At 36.1% G+C, this 21,021-nt stretch overlaps 1 protein-coding gene across 1 annotated transcript in view; it reads left to right on the forward strand.

Annotated features, from left to right (window-relative positions):
- Positions 1 to 21,021, forward strand: part of EFNA5 (ephrin A5) — a 204,459-nt gene that overhangs the window by 164,104 nt on the left and 19,334 nt on the right. Inside the window, exon 2 of the mRNA XM_068176631.1 lies at positions 5,081 to 5,373. Within this exon, the coding sequence (XP_068032732.1) occupies positions 5,081 to 5,373 (293 nt within the window). The remainder of the gene's footprint in view (positions 1 to 5,080; positions 5,374 to 21,021) is intronic.

Genomic DNA, 21,021 nt, shown 5'->3' on the forward strand with positions numbered 1-21,021 from the left:
GTGTTTCTGTTGTCTAATAGCATTTAACCTACTGGACATTCAGCCTTTGTTTGGACACCTATGGGATCTTCTCAGCAGGCCTGCTTTTTTCATGGTATTTGTAGGAATGTCATTCTCTCTGAAACCTCACTGTCTCCATTAAATTTAATTAAAAAGTGGCTTAGCCTCCATGAAAGTAAAAAAGGAGGAGTTGAGTGACTAGCATTCGTAGAGGTATGTGCACGCTGCTCCAGAAACCTTTTTTCCTTAGGAAACAGAACAAGTAACGTTTTGCTGTGCTGTTCTGAATAATTGTGGGTAACTGTAGTTTGCATTTACCCCAAGAACAAATCAGTTGAGTGAATTTTGTTGATGTTGTTTTACATTTCAGGTTATTATTTGAGAAAAAGGTGATGGGGTTGAGGCATTTGACAAGTGGCAGTGTCCTCTGCACATTGGCGTTAACAGGCTGTGCAGGCTCCAGGCATCAGAACAGGGGTCTTTTGCATCTGATTGCTTCCAATACCTGACTGAAGACCAGAATTTCATAATTTATTGTCAGAACAGTTATTTGGAGTCTTTTCTGGTTCACAGGGAAGCCTTGCTTCATGCATTTGACAGAACAGATTCCAAATAAAGAAAGGTTGACACAGTAAAAGGCAAATTTTCCAGTACACTTACCTTGAAGTAGAGCATCTGGTGTGTTGATTTTGTAGGAAGGGCAATAGAATATAACTAATAGGATTTGTAGTGGAAGTAACAAGCAGAGCTATTAAATTTTTTTATCTATCTAAATGTACAATTAGTGTTATTTGTGCTGTTCTTAAACTGGATTTTTGTAGTGTTTATTCCAAGAAAGAAAGAAAGAAAGAGAGAAACCAAACAAAATTGTTACTGTGTTTTAAATATCTGTTTAAATAAATTGTAACTTTTCTCAGTGACCTGCAAAGACACAAAGTTCAAGATGAGTCACTTAGGCTTCAGAACTTAAAATTATGAAGAGAAGCATGCACACAAACCATGTACTTTCCCTTTGTAAATGGATAAACAGAACACAGGAGGCAGTAATTATTTACAAAATATTTTGCTAGTCTTGTTTTTCTGTGGTTAACATGACCATGAAATTCTCTTTTTGCATCCTGAATACCTGGATATTTCATCAGTGGCACTTTAGCAGAGAAATATTCCTCTGACAGGCTTTGCTGGAAGCAGTGTTCAAGTTTTGTGTAGGAAGCTGATGTTTGTTGGTTATGGAAATATTTAGGTGTAGAAACTACTTAACTATGTGTCTCTCTCTTCAAAATGGCTTTTATAACACTACTGCCTAATAGCTGGCTTTGCAGCATGCAACTTCCCAAGACGCTGTTTGAATGCACCTGACAAAAACCAAAGGTTAATTATGTTTGAAGAATAGCAGTGTTTTGCTGTATGTAAGACAGCGTGCATGGAGACAAATGGCATTTGCAAAAAGGTGTGTAGATTCTGTCAAATTTTTGGAGAAGCATTCTTGTTTGGTTTTTACCACAACGCCATGTTCTGTTATGCAAAATCTAGATAGAGCTGGTTTCTTCCTCAATTAAAGTTCCTGCTAACCACATGGTTCCAAAGAGCATGGCAGTCTGGGTGAGGACCTGCCAGGGCAGGATGAAGACCTAACTGGGAAAAGAGATAGTATAGCGGTAACATACTAGCAAGTTTTCTGTTTGAAATGGGACTGGAAAAAGGCACAGGACATCTGTTATTCCTGTCATATCTGCAAATGTCTGTTAATGGACTCCATCTTCCCATTAGATTTTTCACTTCTCAGTGTATGTAGATGGTTAAATGTTGATCAGTGCTTTAATTTGAAATGGAACTTTTGTTTCACTCTAATATCTGGCATTATACTACTAGGTAAGAGGTTTTCAGCCTGTAAATTTGTGTAAATTTGAGTGTTTTCCACTCAAGTGTGCTGTTAAATTCTTGGAAGTGTGTTTGTGAAGTGTTTTCTTTAATAGATTCGAGAACTAAGCTGATGATTTTTTTGTGAGTTACTCATGGCCATCCCTTCATTTTCTATTCCGATTAGAAGACAGTCCCTTTCCTCTTTGTGGAGGTGAATACAACATGTTTCTTGTAGCTAGAGGAAGAGGAATGGTCTCGGTTCACTCTGACAGAAAAGCTGGAGACATTGTAGTCTCTTTTGGAAACATAAAATTAGTTCTACATCTCTTGACATACCTGCTGAGTTTTTGATTACTGACTTCTTTGGGATATTGCAAGACAGGAAATAAACAGCTGCTCTCTGATTCATCGTGGGTTGATAACCTGGAGTAAAGAGACTTCGCTCAGACCTGCTTGATAAAATACCTTGGTACATATTTTCCCTGGAGGAGGTTCATTCCTATGCCAACAACATTGACTAAAGGCCAGTTTAGATCACTTAAAATATTCACAATCTTCCCTTATTCCACTCATAAATGTAAACACTTCCTACCTATGGCAGATGACTGACAAATGAAATTGTTGAGAGATCAGGGGAATGGGATGAAAAGAAACTGGGATAAAAAGGACTTGGTTGTGTGCTTCATCCTCAGACCTGCTTTGCAGGCAGCACTTCAGAGTCTGGGGTGTGCTGGAATGAATGGAGATACTCAACTGTTTCAATACTTAGGAAAAAAAAATAAGATGGAATCTACTAAAATACCAGTGATCAAAGAGGATGGTTACATTGTGGTTTTGTTTATTCAGCAAGAATACAGAGGGAAACTTTGCCAAAAAGGAATCAGATGAGGTTTGATTTTTCTTTTTCTGCATCATCTCACTGGTGCAGATTACAAGTTTGATTTTGTTGCTAAATTGGAATTAAGGTGTGATCACACATTTAGTTGTCTGTCTCCTTATTCTTATAATCTCCATTATCATGGGCTGTGCAGTTGGATTCTTCCCTTCAAATTCAGCTATTTACAGTACAGACACTGTCTGGGAAGTGTCTCCCCAGACTCTGCTTTTGGTTAAAGGAGAGAATTAGCTGCTTCTGGAAGTGTGATCCATCTCATTACGATGTACTAAAGAGGCTGGATGAATTGAACATCAGAACAACAGAAGTTCCTATTGCTCTCCATTGACTTTTAAAGTAATGTGAAAAAGCAGTTCACATAAGGTTATTTGTGTTGTAAAAGTCTAATGGTAGAGAGGGTCAGTCTGATCTTGAAGGTATTACATAAATATAATTCTGGAAGCATATAGTTTGTGTCACAGAACTGTAATTGGGCTTTATGGTGAAGGCACAGGCTGATAAAAGAGGTAACCTTGAGAAAACTGAATTGTTTATCACCTACATGATAAAACAAACAAACAAAAAAAATCCTGTCCACACACAAACACACTTATATATAAGTATGTATCAATTTTTACTTACTAAAACTGTAATTGAAAAATTAGAGATATTGCCTGAATGCATGTTTTCCATTTGTATCTTATACTCTTTTTCATTATCTGTAAGAAAAACATACTCTTAACTAATTCAGAGAACAGATGTCCATTTGAAGATAATACATTTTTGCAAAATTGTTAAGACATTATCTGTTCAGGTGACAGATTTTGGAAGCACTGGAATACAAAAATATGTATCTTGACCAACAATTTTGATAAATGTAAATTCTCCTGGAAGAACTGTGGTTCAAAAAGGCTTTTCCATGTTATAGAGTGGAACTGTGAGGCTGTGCACTGGCTGAAATTATACAGATCTATCATGCTTTGATGCGTATTCAGTTTTTTCTCTTTAAAAAGCTATTTTATTGAACTAAAATTATTGTAGGGATATGAAAAGGTGTAGTTTGCTCTGAATTTATCCTTGGAGGCCCAGCAAATCATTGCTTTTTCTCTGAAATTAGATAGAAGGATCCAGATGGCAGATTTCAAGCCCATCAGGTATTTAAAATATGCCCCTCAGCTAAAAAGAAGTATTATAGTTAAATCTGTCATGGCCTTTTTATTGCTCTGTGGTACACTTGACAACTGCAGCTGTGAAAGAGAGAAGCTACAAGTAGCCCAGTCAGCCTGAAGTGGAGTAGGTCAGTGGTTGGTTTCTTTAGCTGCCCCAGGGAGTTTAATGAATGCACAGACCTGGTTTATGGAATCATTAAATATATCATGGTATAAGCTCCCATGAAGGCAGAGAATTTGTCTCCATACTTCCAGACACTATAGGATGTGGCAAGCAATAGGAGGCATTAGAAAAGTAACATAAGTGAAACATGAAGGGGAGAAAAAAGGAAATCCTCCCCATCCCCAACAAACAAGAATCCCACATCTCTAAGGAGTCGTCAGTAATAAAACCAGCAATAATAAAATGCATCTGGGCTGGTGCCTTGCACTGCATTTCTCAGCTGGCACTCATTCAGATCTGTCACATTAGGCTGAGTGCTGATAATTTGTATCCCAGAATCCTTTTATCTGAAAAGAGCAACATCTTCAACGTGCACTTTTGGCAAAGGAGAAGCACTGCTTTTCAAATTGCTTTAAAAACAATACAGACTTTTCTTTGCATCTTGACAAACTGTTGCTTATTATGATGAAAGAGTAACCTGTTTGTATTCTTGCAGTAACTGTAAGTACTCACAGTCAAATCAGCTTTCAGCACAGGGGTGATTACTAAGTGATTCAGAGAAAAGGATATATTTGGGTTATTTATTTGCATGCATATGCGGATGTTTATATAGACACTGATTTGGGAAGGCTGATACAGTTTTGGCTTCTTTGCTGCTTCTTGTTTCTTGCTTCAATTAAAAAAAAACCCAACCAAATAAGACAGACACTTTCTTTGTTTATTTTTCAATAAACCATTGAAAGCCTATAACTGGGTGGGTAATAGCAACAGACTTATTTTGCAAAAAAATAGAGCAAAACCTTTATCCATATGGTTGTATGTTCATATATAAGCATAATAAGTCTCTGATAGCTCTGGTGAATTGTAAGGGTCATTTTTGAGAGTGAATGTGCATGGTCGGGGTGAAATGAAGTGCCATTAGTGATGCCCTTTCATATGAGAATGTCACCTTGCAACAAGGTCATCCTGAGATAACCGTGCTTATGTTTTGAACTCTTCCTGTGATTTCAGATTCCAGCGAGGCGACTACCACATCGATGTCTGCATCAATGACTACCTGGATGTGTTCTGCCCTCACTATGAAGACTCAGTGCCAGAAGATAAGACCGAACGCTATGTTCTGTACATGGTGAACTTTGATGGCTACAGCTCCTGTGATCACACTTCCAAAGGGTTCAAGAGGTGGGAGTGTAATCGGCCGCATTCCCCAAATGGACCATTGAAGTTCTCGGAAAAGTTCCAGCTCTTCACGCCCTTCTCACTGGGATTTGAGTTCAGGCCAGGCCGGGAGTATTTCTACATCTGTGAGTATAGAGAGGTTTACCATTGGTACACAGCAGCTATAAGAAATACAGCTAATTTTTCATTCTGTGAAAGAGGGGCAAACGGTGTATAATACCTTACAGTGAATACAGGCTTAAACTATCCCCAGATACATTAGCTAGGAATCTAGCTAGAGAAAATGACATTAAATCATAGCTTCTTTTCTCACATGAAATATCACGGCAGCCTGTGCACTGAACCACAGCTGACTTTTAAAGCAAAATGCACCATTACTTTTATTTCAGCATTCTGAGGTGAGGCAAGAAGGGGAGGATATAAATTGTCCCCAAATATTAGGAAAAATAATTAATCCTTTGTACGTGGAATACCTTGATTTTCTTACTTGTTTTGATGAAATGCTCTTGTCTCTGTAGTATTTATCACCCAAGGAAAGTGAGGTCTGTGTTGGTCTTGAGTGATATTACGCTGCTGATGTCAGTAGCCCAGTGATATTTAAAGCTGTAATTTCTCAGGCCAAATAATCCTAGTATTTATTCGAGTGGCTTCTTTCTTCTACCTTCCTTTCCCCCACAACTTTTTCATGGGTGAGCTGTTTCTGTCAGCATGGCAATGGGAGTGCTTTGGGAGCAGGAGGCAAGCAGGTGAGGAGATCTATGTCAGGACTGTTCCAGTCATCCAGACAAGATGCAGGAGACATCATGTGGGTCTAATGAAGTGAAAACACCAGGAGGTTAAAACCCAGTGGGTTAGACAAACTGATTCCCTGACTCCACTGTGCAAGTCATATCATTTTAACTATCTCATGTGTTTAATACTCCCAACAAAGATCTTATTTCATCAACTCATTTTTGTAGCTGTAGCTTTCACCGCTAACAAGTTTTGACTGCTCCAGCTTTATTTTTTCCTTGTTTTTAGTTTTAGACAGCAGAGTTGAACACTTTACATAGACTGCAGATCCCAATAAATATTGCTTTCATATATGTACCTGGCCTTTCTACGGTGAAACAGTCATTCCACCTCATTTCACCAGAGAAACTGAGTATGTATGATCCCTGTTTTCAGCCTCATTTCTTCAACATTGAGATTTTTGTTTTTCCTTTCATAAGCTACGGGGAAATAACATTCTTAGTGGATAGTTTCCTATTAATTCCTTTTTCTCCCATCAAGTAAAAACAGTTTTTCATTAGAAAAACTGTGCCTTGTTCTTGTGCTGAAACACAATAATAAAAATAATACCAAAATAATATTTTAAATAATGTTATTTAAAACTGGGGTTTGAGATGAGAAATAGTATAAAGATATCAGAGTTAAGCAGATAATGTTCAGGGATAAACAAATCTGTGTTGTGTAGGCCCAGTCCTATTTGTGTCACTTCAGCAAGAGTTTTGTGTAATTCAAAATTCTGATATCAGGCTCCCTTGGAATTGTCCAATTGTTCAAATTGTCTTGGAATTGTTTTTGTGGATTTTTGCTTTGTTTTGTTAGGTTTCTTTAAAATTCATTTCCAGAGCATCATCAGTCAAATAATCAGGAATAGTTAAGCTAAGGAATGCAGTATATCATCACAAGGTACAATAAAATGTAGCACTGGAATTAGCTGCAAGCCTGAAGAAAATAACTGGTTTTCTAAATTTTTTAAAAAGAAAAAATATAAATGTTTAATAAAGATGAAAACCAAAGATGAAAGTGAAGGAAAAAAAAAAAAAAGAAATCTCAGGCTGGGCTGTCTAATAGCTTCATTGTCAAAACATACAAAATCCATTGAACTCTCAAGCGAGATATTGTAATTTAAATGCACCCACATTGCTTATGCCTGGTTTTCCTCATTTTTGCTCAAATTCAATAAGTCACTAAAAATCATATAACTTTCATTAAAAATCTATAACATTCATTTAACTGTCAAGGGCTCTCTTCAAAACAATTGTTCTGAAGTACTTTAAAATTTGAAGAGCTTTATGATATTCAACTGCATTAATATGGAATGTTTTTTTAAATGAAAGGTAAAATAGCAAAAAAATAGCAAAGAGATGCAAAATATTAGTTTAAGCTAAGCTTAGCTGAAATTGAATTTTTAGTCGTGTTTTAGTGACACATAAGCATTTTTCCTTCTTTTCTGTAATTTAAGTATATTTTTCCTTCATCCTTTGCTTTGCTGAGGGAATTAACAAGGGTATTGACATTGCAGAAATTTCAAAGAAGCACTGTACAATAAGTTAACAATAATGTGCAGACCTTCTCAGGGCACAGTTGTCCATCCTGTTATGTTGTTCTCTTATTCTATGCTGAAGAAAGAAGATGGTGAAATGCTGTTCCTTGTTTCCTCATCCAAATTGTAAGCAGGTGTTCAGGCTCTGGAGACTACTTTTGTTACCTTTCTGCATCTGCATGTTAAAGAAATTACTCCTTTGCCATGAAAGGTGTCCTTTGCTCAGCAGATTTGAAACCTTTGCCCTCTCTGCAGGCGAGAGGGAAAACTGACTAATATAGGATCAGTCTGGCATGTTCTACTAAAGGGTTACAAAATATGTTTGTAGTCTAGACCTCTGAAAAGACAGATATATGAAGTAGCTGGTTAGCTTTATTACTGTCTGGTGTTTTGTCAAAAATCTTCACAATTTACCTTTTAAGGATGTGGCTTGCTTCTTTTGATTCCGTTATTTTCAGAAAATGAAATAATTTGTGAGCAATCACTGTCTCTTTTTCTGAACTGTTCATTTGGAAAATACCGCCATTCTTTGTTATGCCATTGCCTTCACATATTGCTCAGATGAACTTGAATCTCCATTCTGTGCATGTTCATTCTAGAATAATGCAAGGAAAAAAAATCTTATCCATCGGATATCAAATTTACATTGAGCAAGTGAATTCAACATTACAGTCATGAAATCAAAAGTACTGATTGAGTTTGTTTTTGAAAGAAGAAAAGGTTATTAAATATTTACGAAGAAATTAGCTTTTATTTAGATAGGGTGTGCACAGCATGGGACTGGGAAAAGCAAATAATAGATCATGACCTGAAGTCTTAATTTTTACTTAGTTCTTATCAGGTGCTCATCTCAGGTTAGTGTATGCCAGCCAGAAAACAATAAAATAGTAAAATAGTATTAGTACTGAAACAGAAGTAAATGAAATATAGAGAAAGCAGAAACAAAATAGTTCCATGACAGTGATTTTAATGTCCTTTGGAAGAGAACATAAGTTTCGGTGTTCAGGTGTAAGGTGTGATGAATGCAAGAGTCCTAAAATGTAGAATGTTACATAATTATATGTTCAAAAATTATTATATAATTTCCATTATTTTAACTTAATTGCAGATAATTTATTAACGTGTTAAGTCAAAATAAAGTGACAATTTGGCAAATATACACCACGGCTGTTGAAATAAAACGGGAGAGGATATGTCTAGAAGCAGACTGGTACAGATTTCTGCAGAATCTTGACCTCAGTTGCCAAACCAAGCTGTTTTATTGATTTAAGCTAGAGCTTAAAAGCTGTTCTTTTCTTGAAAGCACCAGTGTAGTATCGAAAGTTATACTAATATTAGGGTGTGGTACATGCTTTTCTCTGAGTCATCAGTCCAGTTATTTCAGAGAAGAATTCAGTAATTTATACTTCTTTATGGGTAAAATATCTATGGTATTTTTATCATATCCTCCAAGATTTTATATATATTGTTTATTTAATAATTTGATCACTGTGAATCTTTTAATTTATATACACCTCTACCTTTTTCCTAGAATGATAAGGCAGGTTTGTTCTTATTCTCAGTTCTCTAGCTTCTTTTCTGTTCTCCACAAGATTCTTACAACTTTTGCTAACAGTAAGCAGGCTTTAGTTTTTATATATCTAGACATAACTTGTGGATTTTTTCTTCCATTCTTCTTGAGAAAGGAGCCCCTTTCATCTTTTCAAAATCCTTATGAAAAGTTAAAAACCTGTGATTTATTTGTATAACCATTTTTTTGCTGCTGTTTCTTTCTAGTTTTATTAGTTTATTTCAAAATGCTTTTGCTGTTTTTTTGCCTCACCTTTAATGTGCCTTTGTAACCACCATGTATTTGCATGAAGCTTCTGATTGTCAGTTGAGAAAGCTTTGATGAAATTGTATTACTTGTGACCAGATCAGGATAGTGCCCTGTTATGATTTCAATTTAATTATGGCTTTAAATAATTTTTTTCAATAGTTCATGTGTTAATGGCTAAATTAAGAAGCCGTTTATAAAACTGTTCTTTCAGTTGTACATATGCTTCTTAATAACTTATAACCATTCTATACTCTATTTTCTCACAGAATATATTCCCAAGAAACCTACTGTTACCTGTTCCCTTGATATTTTTTTTGTGTTTGGGTTTGTTCCCCATTACCCTTGTTTCTCTGACATAATTCCTTCTTTTCCTGAAATTTCTGATTCTGAGGGTTTTTTGTCAAATGATATTCCATCCTGACAGTCTTAGCTGCTCTTTCTATAGGAGAACATATGATTTACAATATTTCTAATACAAAAATTGTGTCTTCTGTTAGCTGGTTCCACCTCTGTTTCTGGAAGTTGTCCATACCTCGTTCCAAAGACTGTGAAACAGTTTGAATCCTGCTGTCATTTTTCTCTAATAGGTGCCAGGTAGTTGGACAATAATTCTGCAGACATCTGGAGGCTTCTCTGATTATAAGGATTTTAAGGAAAGAACAGTAGTAGAAAAATTGTTTTTATACCTACACTTCTTCTGTCTATTAATTAGGTTATTAACTTGTTGTATTAATAAAGTCTCTATCTGAGCTCTTGTTGGGCCAGTAGCAGTCCTTGATGACAGTTAAACTAAACTTATTCTGTTTACCTTCTTCTACCATATTTTGTGAGTGGTTAAGAATTAAGTGTTTGTGCTTTTTTTTTTTAGTCTCTGCTACAATTCCCTATCAATTTTTCTGTCCTGTGCAATTCCACATTTTGTGATCTGGTTGATTTTTGGAGGGTTATTGTCTTTTTATCTCAGTATTTAAGCATAATTCATCAATATGTAAGCATAATTCATATTGTTATTGTTGATTTTCCCTGTGCCTGTTCATTACTTTTCACCTGAAATGTCTGTGATAGAACCTGTACTGAAATTCTCTCTCCAAGTGTCTTAGCCACTGAGTTGCTGGGGATGGGACAGTACTCAAAACTACCACTCAAAACTACCCCTGCTTGCTGTTGCTGCTGGTCCATTATGGATTTTTCAATTTTTAATAAAGAATTATTGGCAGAATTTAGAAGTCCTAACTCACAGGGAAGAACTGTACATATTCCTCTATAAATCAGCAGTTAGCATAGGAAGTACAGTGTTCACATTTCATGGAAATTAACACAGACCTGACAACATGACTAAGACCCTGGAAGCTTCCAGATGTCAGCTTTGATATTATTCTTTCAGGATTGGGTTCAGTATAGCAAGAATTAAGAAAGGTGACTTTGCAGAGGCAAGGTTGAGTAGCCTGTGATACTATACAGGAGAAAACTACTGAGCAACTAACAGTTGCTATAACAGGTATTTTTCATGTGCTCAAAAAAGAATGCAATTAAACAGCTGTGAAGATCTCATTGCTTTTGCTTGAGCACCAGCTTAAATATTAGTGGATATCAATGTTTTCCATGAGCAGGCACGCCTCACTGTAAGATGGTTATTTGATTTAGGGATCTCCATGTTTGCTAGAGGTTTAGTTTGATGTAGTGGGAGCAAGACTGTGAACTGTAATTTTGTCTTATCAGAAAATGTAAATGTGAGCCCCCTCAAAAAACTACACTTCTTGCTCTTTTAATCATCCTGCTATAAAGCTGAAGATCTTGCTTTATCAAAACCAGTTGGTGTCATCAGCACAGCAGTTTATGCTTCTGACTGTAGGTCTGTTGGTAGGAGGTGCTGTCTGGAGGCATAAGTACACTCTCAGATTTTGAGCCTGGCTTACCTGAGGAAATTTCTGCTGGAAAATGAGATAATTTAAAGAAATTAGTGAGACTTTTCATGGGCATCCTGAAGAGCATGAGAATCAATCAAAGGTTACTATAGGAAGTTTGGCTGACAGTTTGGTTAGATTACTTAGAATACTTACTTTTTTAGGGGAAGTCAGTGCTTTTGTTGTCATATCTCAGCTGGGGTAGCACAGTAATATTTAACTGGTATTACTCTAGAAATTATGTTTTTTTTTTCTTTAAATCAGCACTTAGAATAAATGGTTTCTTAATAAGCAGTCATCTTTTCACTGAGTAGTTGTATGAAAAAATCTCTCAGAAAACCTCTCTTTGGGTATTTTATGTCCTCTCATATCAATTACTTACATGCTGTAAAAGGTCTAGTTTGGATATTTTTCTGTCTTGAATCTGTAAATACTGGGACTCAAAATCAAATATATGACTTGGGGCAAAGTTTATCTTTAGGCGCTGTGTGAGCTTTAGAGGAATGAGTAGGGCAGGATGATGGTAAATCTTGTCATAACATACTTAGCTTATACCAGGAAAAGTGAAGTCAGTTTATTTACTTGTAGGCTAAACTTCTATTAAAAATTGTTTCTAGTTGTCAAATGGTTGACCTAAATAGCATATATTTTGCTTTGAAAGTGAAGATGGGATTTGTCTTCCAGCAAGTGAAAAAAGGCAGCCTTTTTTTAATTCAACAGGTACTGCTGGTGCTTTCATTTTCTCATTGATTTTTGAAAACACAAAGATGACTTTTGGAACTCTCTCTTTGTATATCCTAGTTTGCATCAAAAACTGAAAAATGAAGGTTAACTAAGAACATTATTAAAGGATGTTGAGGGAATCACAAATATTTTTAGCATGTTAATTGCACTTCCCTTTTAGATAAACATTGTTTATTGCCAGGTTCCCCATTAACCTTTCAATCTAGACCTGATCAACATAAACACTGATTCTGCTTTGACAGCAGTGGGATCAGACATGCCACTCTACTACAAATCCTGCTTTGATAGCTGGTTTATTAGAATCACTTGAGATGTTCTGAATTAAACCAAAGCAATTGAAAGGGTTTGATAAATGTGTACTTTAAAAAATATTTTTGGTGACATTAGACAGACAAGGAAGGTGACCTTTAAAGGGGATTCATGCTTTAACTAGTGTGTAGATTAAAGGACTGGTTTATGTTAGAAAGCATCAGAAAAAGATGAAGTACTGGTCCTGCTTAAAAGAAAGCAGAAATAATCACCAGTGTATAATAGATTTTGACATTGGTTGTGTTCTTAGAATCCTCAAAGGGAACATTAAAAGCTGTTGAATAATTTGGGACCCGGGAGAGATCCGTATAAAAAAATGAAGAGAGAACCCATGGAAGCACTGGTTTCTATTGCCTGCGTTTTTCAAAGGGAATGAATGTCTTTCAGAAAGGAAGTTTGAAAAAGAAGGTTTGAATTCACATGATTTTTGAAAATTGAAGTGCCATTAAGGTCCTGACAGCCACAGAAAGATAAATGAGGGGAGGTTATACTCCCCTTGCATCTCTGAACATTGTCTGTAACATATTTTATAAGGTCTTCACCCTGCAGTGAAGATCAGACTTCTACTGAAGTACTGATTTTGGTCATTAGGAAGGGTGAAGGAGTGACCACAGAAAAGTGAATGACAGGGTTTTCTTTTCTCTGCCTTTTTTTCTTTCTCATCTAAGTTGCTTGACAAAGGCCAGTTCATTTTGTAGAAAAATAAAGTATATATTGAATGTTACCTGATCATCTAATGACAAGCATTAAAAATGTATATTGGTTAGACCTTGTATAAAAGGCTTTTAGGGAGCATTAGGAACTTGATAAATCTGTATGTGAGGCACCTGCCTTAAGACAAATGGTGACTAAATGTTCCCTACTGGTGACTCTACTTTTTACATTTGTGATTTTTGTAAAAATCTTGTTTCAATTTTCTTAAAAGTAAGTGTTTAAATTTTAGTGTTCTGCTGGAAGTACAATTGAACGAATCGCTCACAGCTCTTTAAATCCTGATGGACCATTCATCATTCCTTACTCTAAATCAGTTTTGATGTTCAACAGCTACAATTTAACATATCAGAGGCTGCTGCACTTAGTTGGTGGGTAAAACTCATTGCAGTGATACTTCACTGGAATGTTATGAGATTAATAAGCTGAAGCACGTGGATTCCATGGATGAAAGGATTCACAGAAGTGGAGGGTAATAGCAATAATTATGTGAGGACTTGTAACTCTGTAACAGTATTCTAATTTGACTTCTGAGCAAACTGAAACCTGTTTAATGAGCTGTTGTATTGGAAGTATGCATTTCGTAACATGGAGCAGATGCCAACAGAAATGAAAATAGCATAGCATGACATTTGGAATAACAGTGTTGTACTTCATTGCCTCCATGTCATCAGCATGTTAAGCCTCTCTGTTCCTCAGACTAAATCACCAAGGCAGCACCTTCTTGGGTGATACTGTATGTGTTGTGATACAAACTTGATTATATATGCATGCCTGCAACCACTAGACCCAAACTAAACTCTCTCAATGAAAAAATACTTCTGCATGCTGAGCAATTGGCTGATGATCTTGTTTCATAAGTTAATATTCAACATTCAACTCTGTATTTTTTAAATACTTGAATTTAAAAAAAACCAAATTTGTTTCTAATCTACCAAACCCTCTGATATTAGAGGAGGCTCTGAAAAAGGAAAACATGACAGAATTCTCAATAATGTTCTTATTTCCAAGTAATGTGTCCTCTTCAGACAGGATGCCCAGGACTCTGGGCTCTAAATAGCACATGCAGTTAATACTTCAATCTCCAAGACACTTGCAAGTCAGTACAAATCATGGAGAATAAGATTTTTTTTTTTCCACAGGAGTATTCAGAAGTACATAGAAATGCTTTATGCTGAAAAATTACAGAAAAAATTTTCAGCATTTCTAAAGTTTTCACTTTCCCTCAGAAAAGCAGTAGGTCAACCACATTGTTGACCAAATGAGATTTTTACTGCCTCTAAAGTCTCCCTGGCCTTCCTTTTGCATCATGGATATTTAATATTTAAAATATCAAGACTTATAGCCAGCTAGATACAGCACTGCTTTAGGGAATTAAGAATGGCATGAAGGTATATCAAAATCTCACTTGAACTATACCTCTATGCAAAAATGTAACCAGGCTCCTTTTTATAGTTATGGAGAATAAAATGTTTGTTGCTGATCTTCTGGGGGTAAAATTATCTTAATGATATGGAAGATAATCAGAATGGAGATATATTAATCAATTTGAAGAGTCCTGACAATTCAGTCATAGTGATGTTCAAAACGTGTTCAGGCAAATATAAACCACAACAGCTCAGCTCACATACATTATGTCTTAAGAGTTGTAGGTGAGGATATTTTGAAGATTATGATGTTGGGTTTCTTCTTAAGTAGTTTTTTTTGACACATCTGCTTTTGGTAATACTGGATCATCTTCCTTTACCTCAATACCTGTAATTGCACATGGACTACTTCTAGTGCTTTGAGATTTTACAGAAGTTGTTCAGGTGTGAAGCATTGAAGTAGTCTTCATTGTTATCCTACAGCACAGAGCCCTGTGTTGGGACTGAAGCCAGGATCTGTAACAGCAGCTGCAGCAGGACTTGCTGTCTACCTTAAATGTAGTGCCTTTCTTGAGGATTTTAGGACTGTTGAAGGAATGCAGCCTGTCGTCTTGAAGTAGGTTTAATAACATCACCTCTTTGCTTCTGGCTGGTCATGCACAGATAAGTCATGAATTTTTTTTGCCCTATGGGCATGAAGTTATTAATGCAGTTCCCATTAATAATTAATAAAATAATTATTTTATTAGCAGATCAATGTAAGGAGGTAAATTATAATGCTACTTGAGTTTGAAATTAATAACTGTGTAAGATTATATTTTAAACATATTTATTACAAGGCAGTGATGGTTATTTTTGAACCAGTTGTCTGAAGCCTTAAAATATTGATATTATTTATTTTTCATGAGTGGCAGTGTGAAACCTCTGTTGCTTGGTTCTCACTTGGATGATGTGAGCAAGGCTGCCTCTGAGGAAGGAAGCATCTCCTTGACAACTGTTTGGAGGTGTTCTGCAAAGTACTCACGTTCCAGCTCACACGCTTTGTTGCAGTGATGAGTTTCAAAATTAAATTAGGAGGAATCTAGCAGTCTCTCATTGCACCACTGAAAAGTGCTGCTGACTAGGTAGCAAATACAACAGCTTCCTCTCAGTTTGTTTTAAAAGACTTCCATGCCCATACAAAATGTTCCACTTCCAGCTTACAAGAGGAGAGTGTTGGATAGGTTTCACTGCTGGCTCTTTTCCCCCAGTCCCAAGCAGAACAATCAGCCAGTGTGTTTGGAAGTTATTGCCAGAGATAGGATTCCTCATCTATAGAGCTTGCATCTGTGGTAGCTTTGCATAGGTACATACACCAGTGCAACAGCATTTTTTTTTGTTCACAGTCCCACTTGAAATACTCAGTGGCAGCTTAAGCAAAACTGTGTAAATTAGTCACTGTCACATTAAGACATTAAAAGAGGAATTAGTAATTTATATTAATTACAAATGTTTCTCCAGGTTTTATTAACAAGCAGCTTGGCTGCCAGAATGATTTTTGGAAGACTTTTTTTTTTCTCCCAACTGTCACAGAGAACAAAACAGTTATTATGGGCATTTAGATAAAGATTAACAGTTTTGGCAATTTGTTTGAGGAAAATTGTATTTTACTCTGCATTCCACTTCAACATGGACCACCAATGTCAGTATGATTTGTTGCCTCCTTGATAAAATTATACAGTGGAGACTCAAGATGGTGTAATTCATTTTAAGAACAGAAACAGGTTAATCAACAAAGCAGAGTGAGGTCAAAAAACAAACCAGACCCATATTTCTTAATTGTTTGGCAAGTCCAGATTTCCAATAAGAGAAGTGAGAAGTCTGTCTGCTTATGGTTGTAGCACATTTTGGTTCATTTTTTCTTCATCCTTTCTTTTTTCTTTGCCTTTTTTCCTTAAGATGGCTTCACAAGTCCTATATGGATCTCCAGGAAAAAGTAGTACGGGCAACCCCTTCACATTCTGCAAGTAGTTCTGTGGAACACTGTAGGAGCAGCCCATAAACTTGGCACAGGGTACGAAGAAATTACTAGAATGATAAGAAAGATGTCAAAATTAATATTGTAGGGTTTAACAGCAATGCAGGACAGACCGCCAACATGACCTTCAGACTTTCATGTGTTTCAGACAGACAAAATCAATTTCCTAGCAGAGTACTTTTTGATGTTATCATGTTTCAAGGTATTAAAAAAGAGACATTTTATTCTGTCATGGTATCTCCATTTTGCTTCCACTTTTGCATTTTAGCATTGTGTAATATTAAGAAAATCAAAACACAACTGAAAAATCTTTTGTTTCCTACAAAGGAGACAAACAAGGGTTGAAGGAGAAAAAAACCCATTACAAGAGATTACAAAATTAATTGGTTGGTAGCTCTGACAGTTCCCATTGGATGTCTAAGGATTGGATGAAAAAAATGTACAGTCTCAAACAGACTATTTCTTCCTATTATTTCTTTCTTTCATGTAGAGATTCCTCTGAAGCATCATTAGGTTCTATTTATTTTCAGTGAAATATTTCACAAGAAAAAGGCATGATAAAATCAGTAGAGGTAGTGTTATTCCCCTGAGAAACTTGCTGGGGCTAATAGTCAAACGTAATAGGGAAGGCTTCTGTTCAACCTCAAACATAAAGAGATTTCTGCAGGGACAATTGTGATCCATGGAGGTTTTGAAATCTGGTGTCATGACATTAATGTGCCCTCTTTTTCCTCAAAATCAGTATGGGGCAGCTGATGAATGCAGTAGGTCTGAACACTTGGTTATCTTCCTGGCTTAATATAAGCATAAAATCTATTACTAGATAATTTTCCTAATGATGAGTGTTTTCTTAGGGATACCGTTCTTCTAAAAAGATGAAATATTTGTAACAATGTTTTCTTCTCAACTGACTGACCTTTTTTCCTATATTTACCATTAATTCAGCATGTATGTGTATGTGTGTATGGATATACATGCATATGTGCATATATACACTTGTATATTTATAAAATAATAATATGAAAGAGTCTCATATTATAGAACCTCAGAATCACAGAAAGGATAAGGTTGGAAGGGACCACAGTGGTTCATCTGGTCCAACCTCTCCTCCTCTACAGGGTTATCCCAGAGCACACAGCACAGGTTGGAGTCCAGTTGGTTCTTGGATATCTCTGACGAAGAAGACTCCACAGCTTCTCTGGGAGATATTGGTTAGATCTCTGAAAAAAAAAAATGTGGTAAAGGTTTTAGTTGTTGTGATTATAAAAATGATAATTTTCACAAACCAAGGGCAAGATATTTGTAATATCAAGTGCCAGTGAAGATTATTATAGATTATCATTCTCCTCTATGGGCTGATCTGTCCAGCTATTGTTTCTTATCTTTGATGCGGCATAATCATAATTCGTTTTCACAAAATGAAAATGAGATCAAAGATAAATTTAGCTCTAATTTTAGTAGGAGACTGACACTTCTTGGGGTAGAGCTGTGTCTGTCTTTTCTTTAACTTTACTTCCTCTCTGTGCTTAGTTCCCTTTCCCTTCTTGGTAACAAATGTGGTAATCAATGTGCCTTAGAGAGAGACATTCCTGCTGAAATCTGTCCTGTTGAAGAAAATAGCAGAAGGAGTCATTCTCTGCAAAATGTGATCAGCTTCCTCAAGGAAATATGTCAACTTCTAGAAAAGTTTGCCACCCAAATCTTTGGGATGCAAAATATAATGTTCATTTTCCCTGGAGTTTTCCCAACTATCTGTCATGACATACTATTTCTGCCTTCTTAATTGAAGGACAAAGTGAATTCACCAGTGGTTTTGCAGTTAGCTGGTGTGGTCAGTGTCTGCTGTGATTTGAGGGTCCCAGACCCATGAGCCAGTCCCTGCTTGGAAATGACAGCTGCTTGTTCTCATCAGAGACAATAGCATTGCTTCTAGTCAAATTATGGATTAATTTGAAAATATGTAAGTTAAGAGTTAGCTTGAGGAAATTCTTTGTAAAGCACTGCCCAGGGAGAATATTTCTTATTATGTTAATCTAGCTGAGAAGAGATATTTCTGCCTAGGACTTTTTCATTTTGTTGTATAGAATATTTTGAGTGAAATATAATCTTAATCCAAAATTAATCTTTTGGGAAAACCTGCTGCCTCATTAAAGTTGTGGGAAGAAAAGTAAGGGAAATTTGTTCTAATTGTATTTACTTGGAGAATGAGAAACATTATGTATTAGAAATGTAAATTGCAGTTAATACTCTTAGTATTAGTGTGAATACAGGTAGATTTTCACAAAGATGTATTCCATTCCTCAGAATGCTTGTGAACAGCATATGATAGTCTGTGTACTAATATATACATGAAAAGTTGCACTCCACTCTTATAAATATGAGATTAAATTATATTGCACATTCTTAAAAAAAACCCCAACAACAAAACCAACCAAAAAACAATCAGCAATGAAAGACACACAAATAAAACAGCAACAGAAAGTCCCATGAAATTGCCTTAGCTCTTAATCAAATTTATGTTAGGCCAAATAAAGCAAACTCTGGAATGATACCTTTCTATGAGGGAAGAAGATTAAAAAGTAGTAATTTTTTTTTTCTGTGCCCTTCATGAAGAAAGAGATTTTTTAATTTCTAGGCATAAATTCTGACTGATATTTTTACATCAGATTTGAAAAAAAAATACATGTATGCAAAAAAAAAAGATTTTTATTCACTTTAACTGGACTTCTGAAAAAAAAGTTCTGACAACTGTGCATATAGATGTTTTGGTATTCATGGTCTATTTTGACTTGAGCCTCAGAAAATGACATTGGTTTTGGTGCATCTATATATAAGTGGAGTCTGTCTAGGCTTTAGGACGCTGATCTGAAATATACCTGAACACACAATTAGAAGAAAACAACAGCAACAAAATAAACCAAGGCAAAACAAACAAACAACAACAACAACAAAAAGCCAACAAAACCACCACCTAAACCCAGGTAAATGCAGCTTCTGTGTCCCCTACTCCATTATTCCTTGATCCCAGTCCAAAGTAGGTAAAATAAATAGTGTTCATTAAGGGCCACATGTCCGAAGTGTTTAGCATTGCCAATTTGAGTCATAATTTTAGAATTACTTAGCTGTCACTTAGGTATCTAAATAGTTGGACTGATTTCTAAAATGCTTTGCACATGAAGCACAGAGTTCTGAAAATGTTATGTCTGTTGTGGATAGTAAACATCCCTGAAAGCTTTTCAGTAGGTTTATTTGAAATGTATATTTGTATTTTTACCAGTTTTTTGTGTTGTGTGTTTTAAGTGCAAATACAATTTTATCATCAACTTGAGCCCCATTTCTGATCTATCATAATCAAGGACTAAGATTGTCTTGTATTGTTAGCTTCTCCTTCATTTCAACACAAAATGCTTCTCACCTCAGAAAACCAAGAAATAGTCATGGTAGTTTTGATGTGGATGGAAACTGACTTGAAAGCACAAGGTTCCTTTTAAGAAGGAAAAAAGTCTTAAAACTGGATTTTAAATATCTGTCTTTAAAGAGTAAGGATCTCTAGACAGATGGAAATATTTAGATGCAGAGACCAGTAAGAGAGGGAGCTGGAATACTGCCCTGTTCTTGGTCTTTTGCTCAAGGGCCACCTCCACAGAGGTGGTGGTAGCAGAGCTCATACCCTTTCCTGGTGTGGAAGTACCCCACTGCTTTAACAACAGGAATTCCTCTAGGTCTTCTGTCATGAATTGTTCAACAGAACCTTGAATTGATAGCAAGTTGATGGAATTTTTTTTTGTGAGCCTGTAGATGGATATTTACCAGCTTGCATGTCTTAGGTGCAAAAATTTTTAAGAAAAGTAATTCAAAACCCCCACATTTTTGTGAGCCACTAATGACCATGATCTGTGGCACAGCCATCTCTCCTTCTCCCCAAGCAAATGCACAAAATTTCTATAATTGGACCTGATTGAAACTTGTCTTTACAAGAACCATCACCTTTATTTGGATGGCCCACGTGTCACTGCTCATGCTTGGGCTGAAAAGCAGAGTTAATGAAGGAGTTTTCCAGACCTTGGTGCATCTGTGGCACTTGCTTTCCCTGCTGTGCTGTGTAGTGCACTGGCCGCTTGTTGGCAACTTCATATTTCACGCTGCAGGGAATTGAAATGACTGAACAGACAGGAGAAGAGTTTTATTTGCAGTAGCCTGTGTATCCCTAGACTCTGATTTGGCATAAAACATCTGCTTCATGATCTGTTTCAAGGCCAATTCCCTCCTGCCAACAAAGGTTATGACTTCAGGCAAGCTGTGCCTTTGCTGGTGGGGAGGAGATTTGCCTGAAGACTTGATTTAGTCAGAATCAAAGCATTCTGCAACAGAAATCTTTATTTCAATTATTCTGAAAAAGCAGCCAAATGGTAAATGTATTAACATATTAACCTGTGAGTAAAGGAGGCCTCTGATTTTTGTTGTATGGGATTTTATAAGAACGTGAATGTGTTGAATGTGTGGCTAGCTTTTGTTATTGTTCTGATGGTAGGAGAAGTGACAGATCCTTTACATGTACTTGCTTAATGGGCAGGGTCAGTAACTAAATCTG

This window comes from Anomalospiza imberbis, chromosome Z (assembly GCF_031753505.1).
Source record: "Anomalospiza imberbis isolate Cuckoo-Finch-1a 21T00152 chromosome Z, ASM3175350v1, whole genome shotgun sequence".
In the NCBI taxonomy this organism is placed as follows: domain Eukaryota; kingdom Metazoa; phylum Chordata; class Aves; order Passeriformes; family Viduidae; genus Anomalospiza; species Anomalospiza imberbis.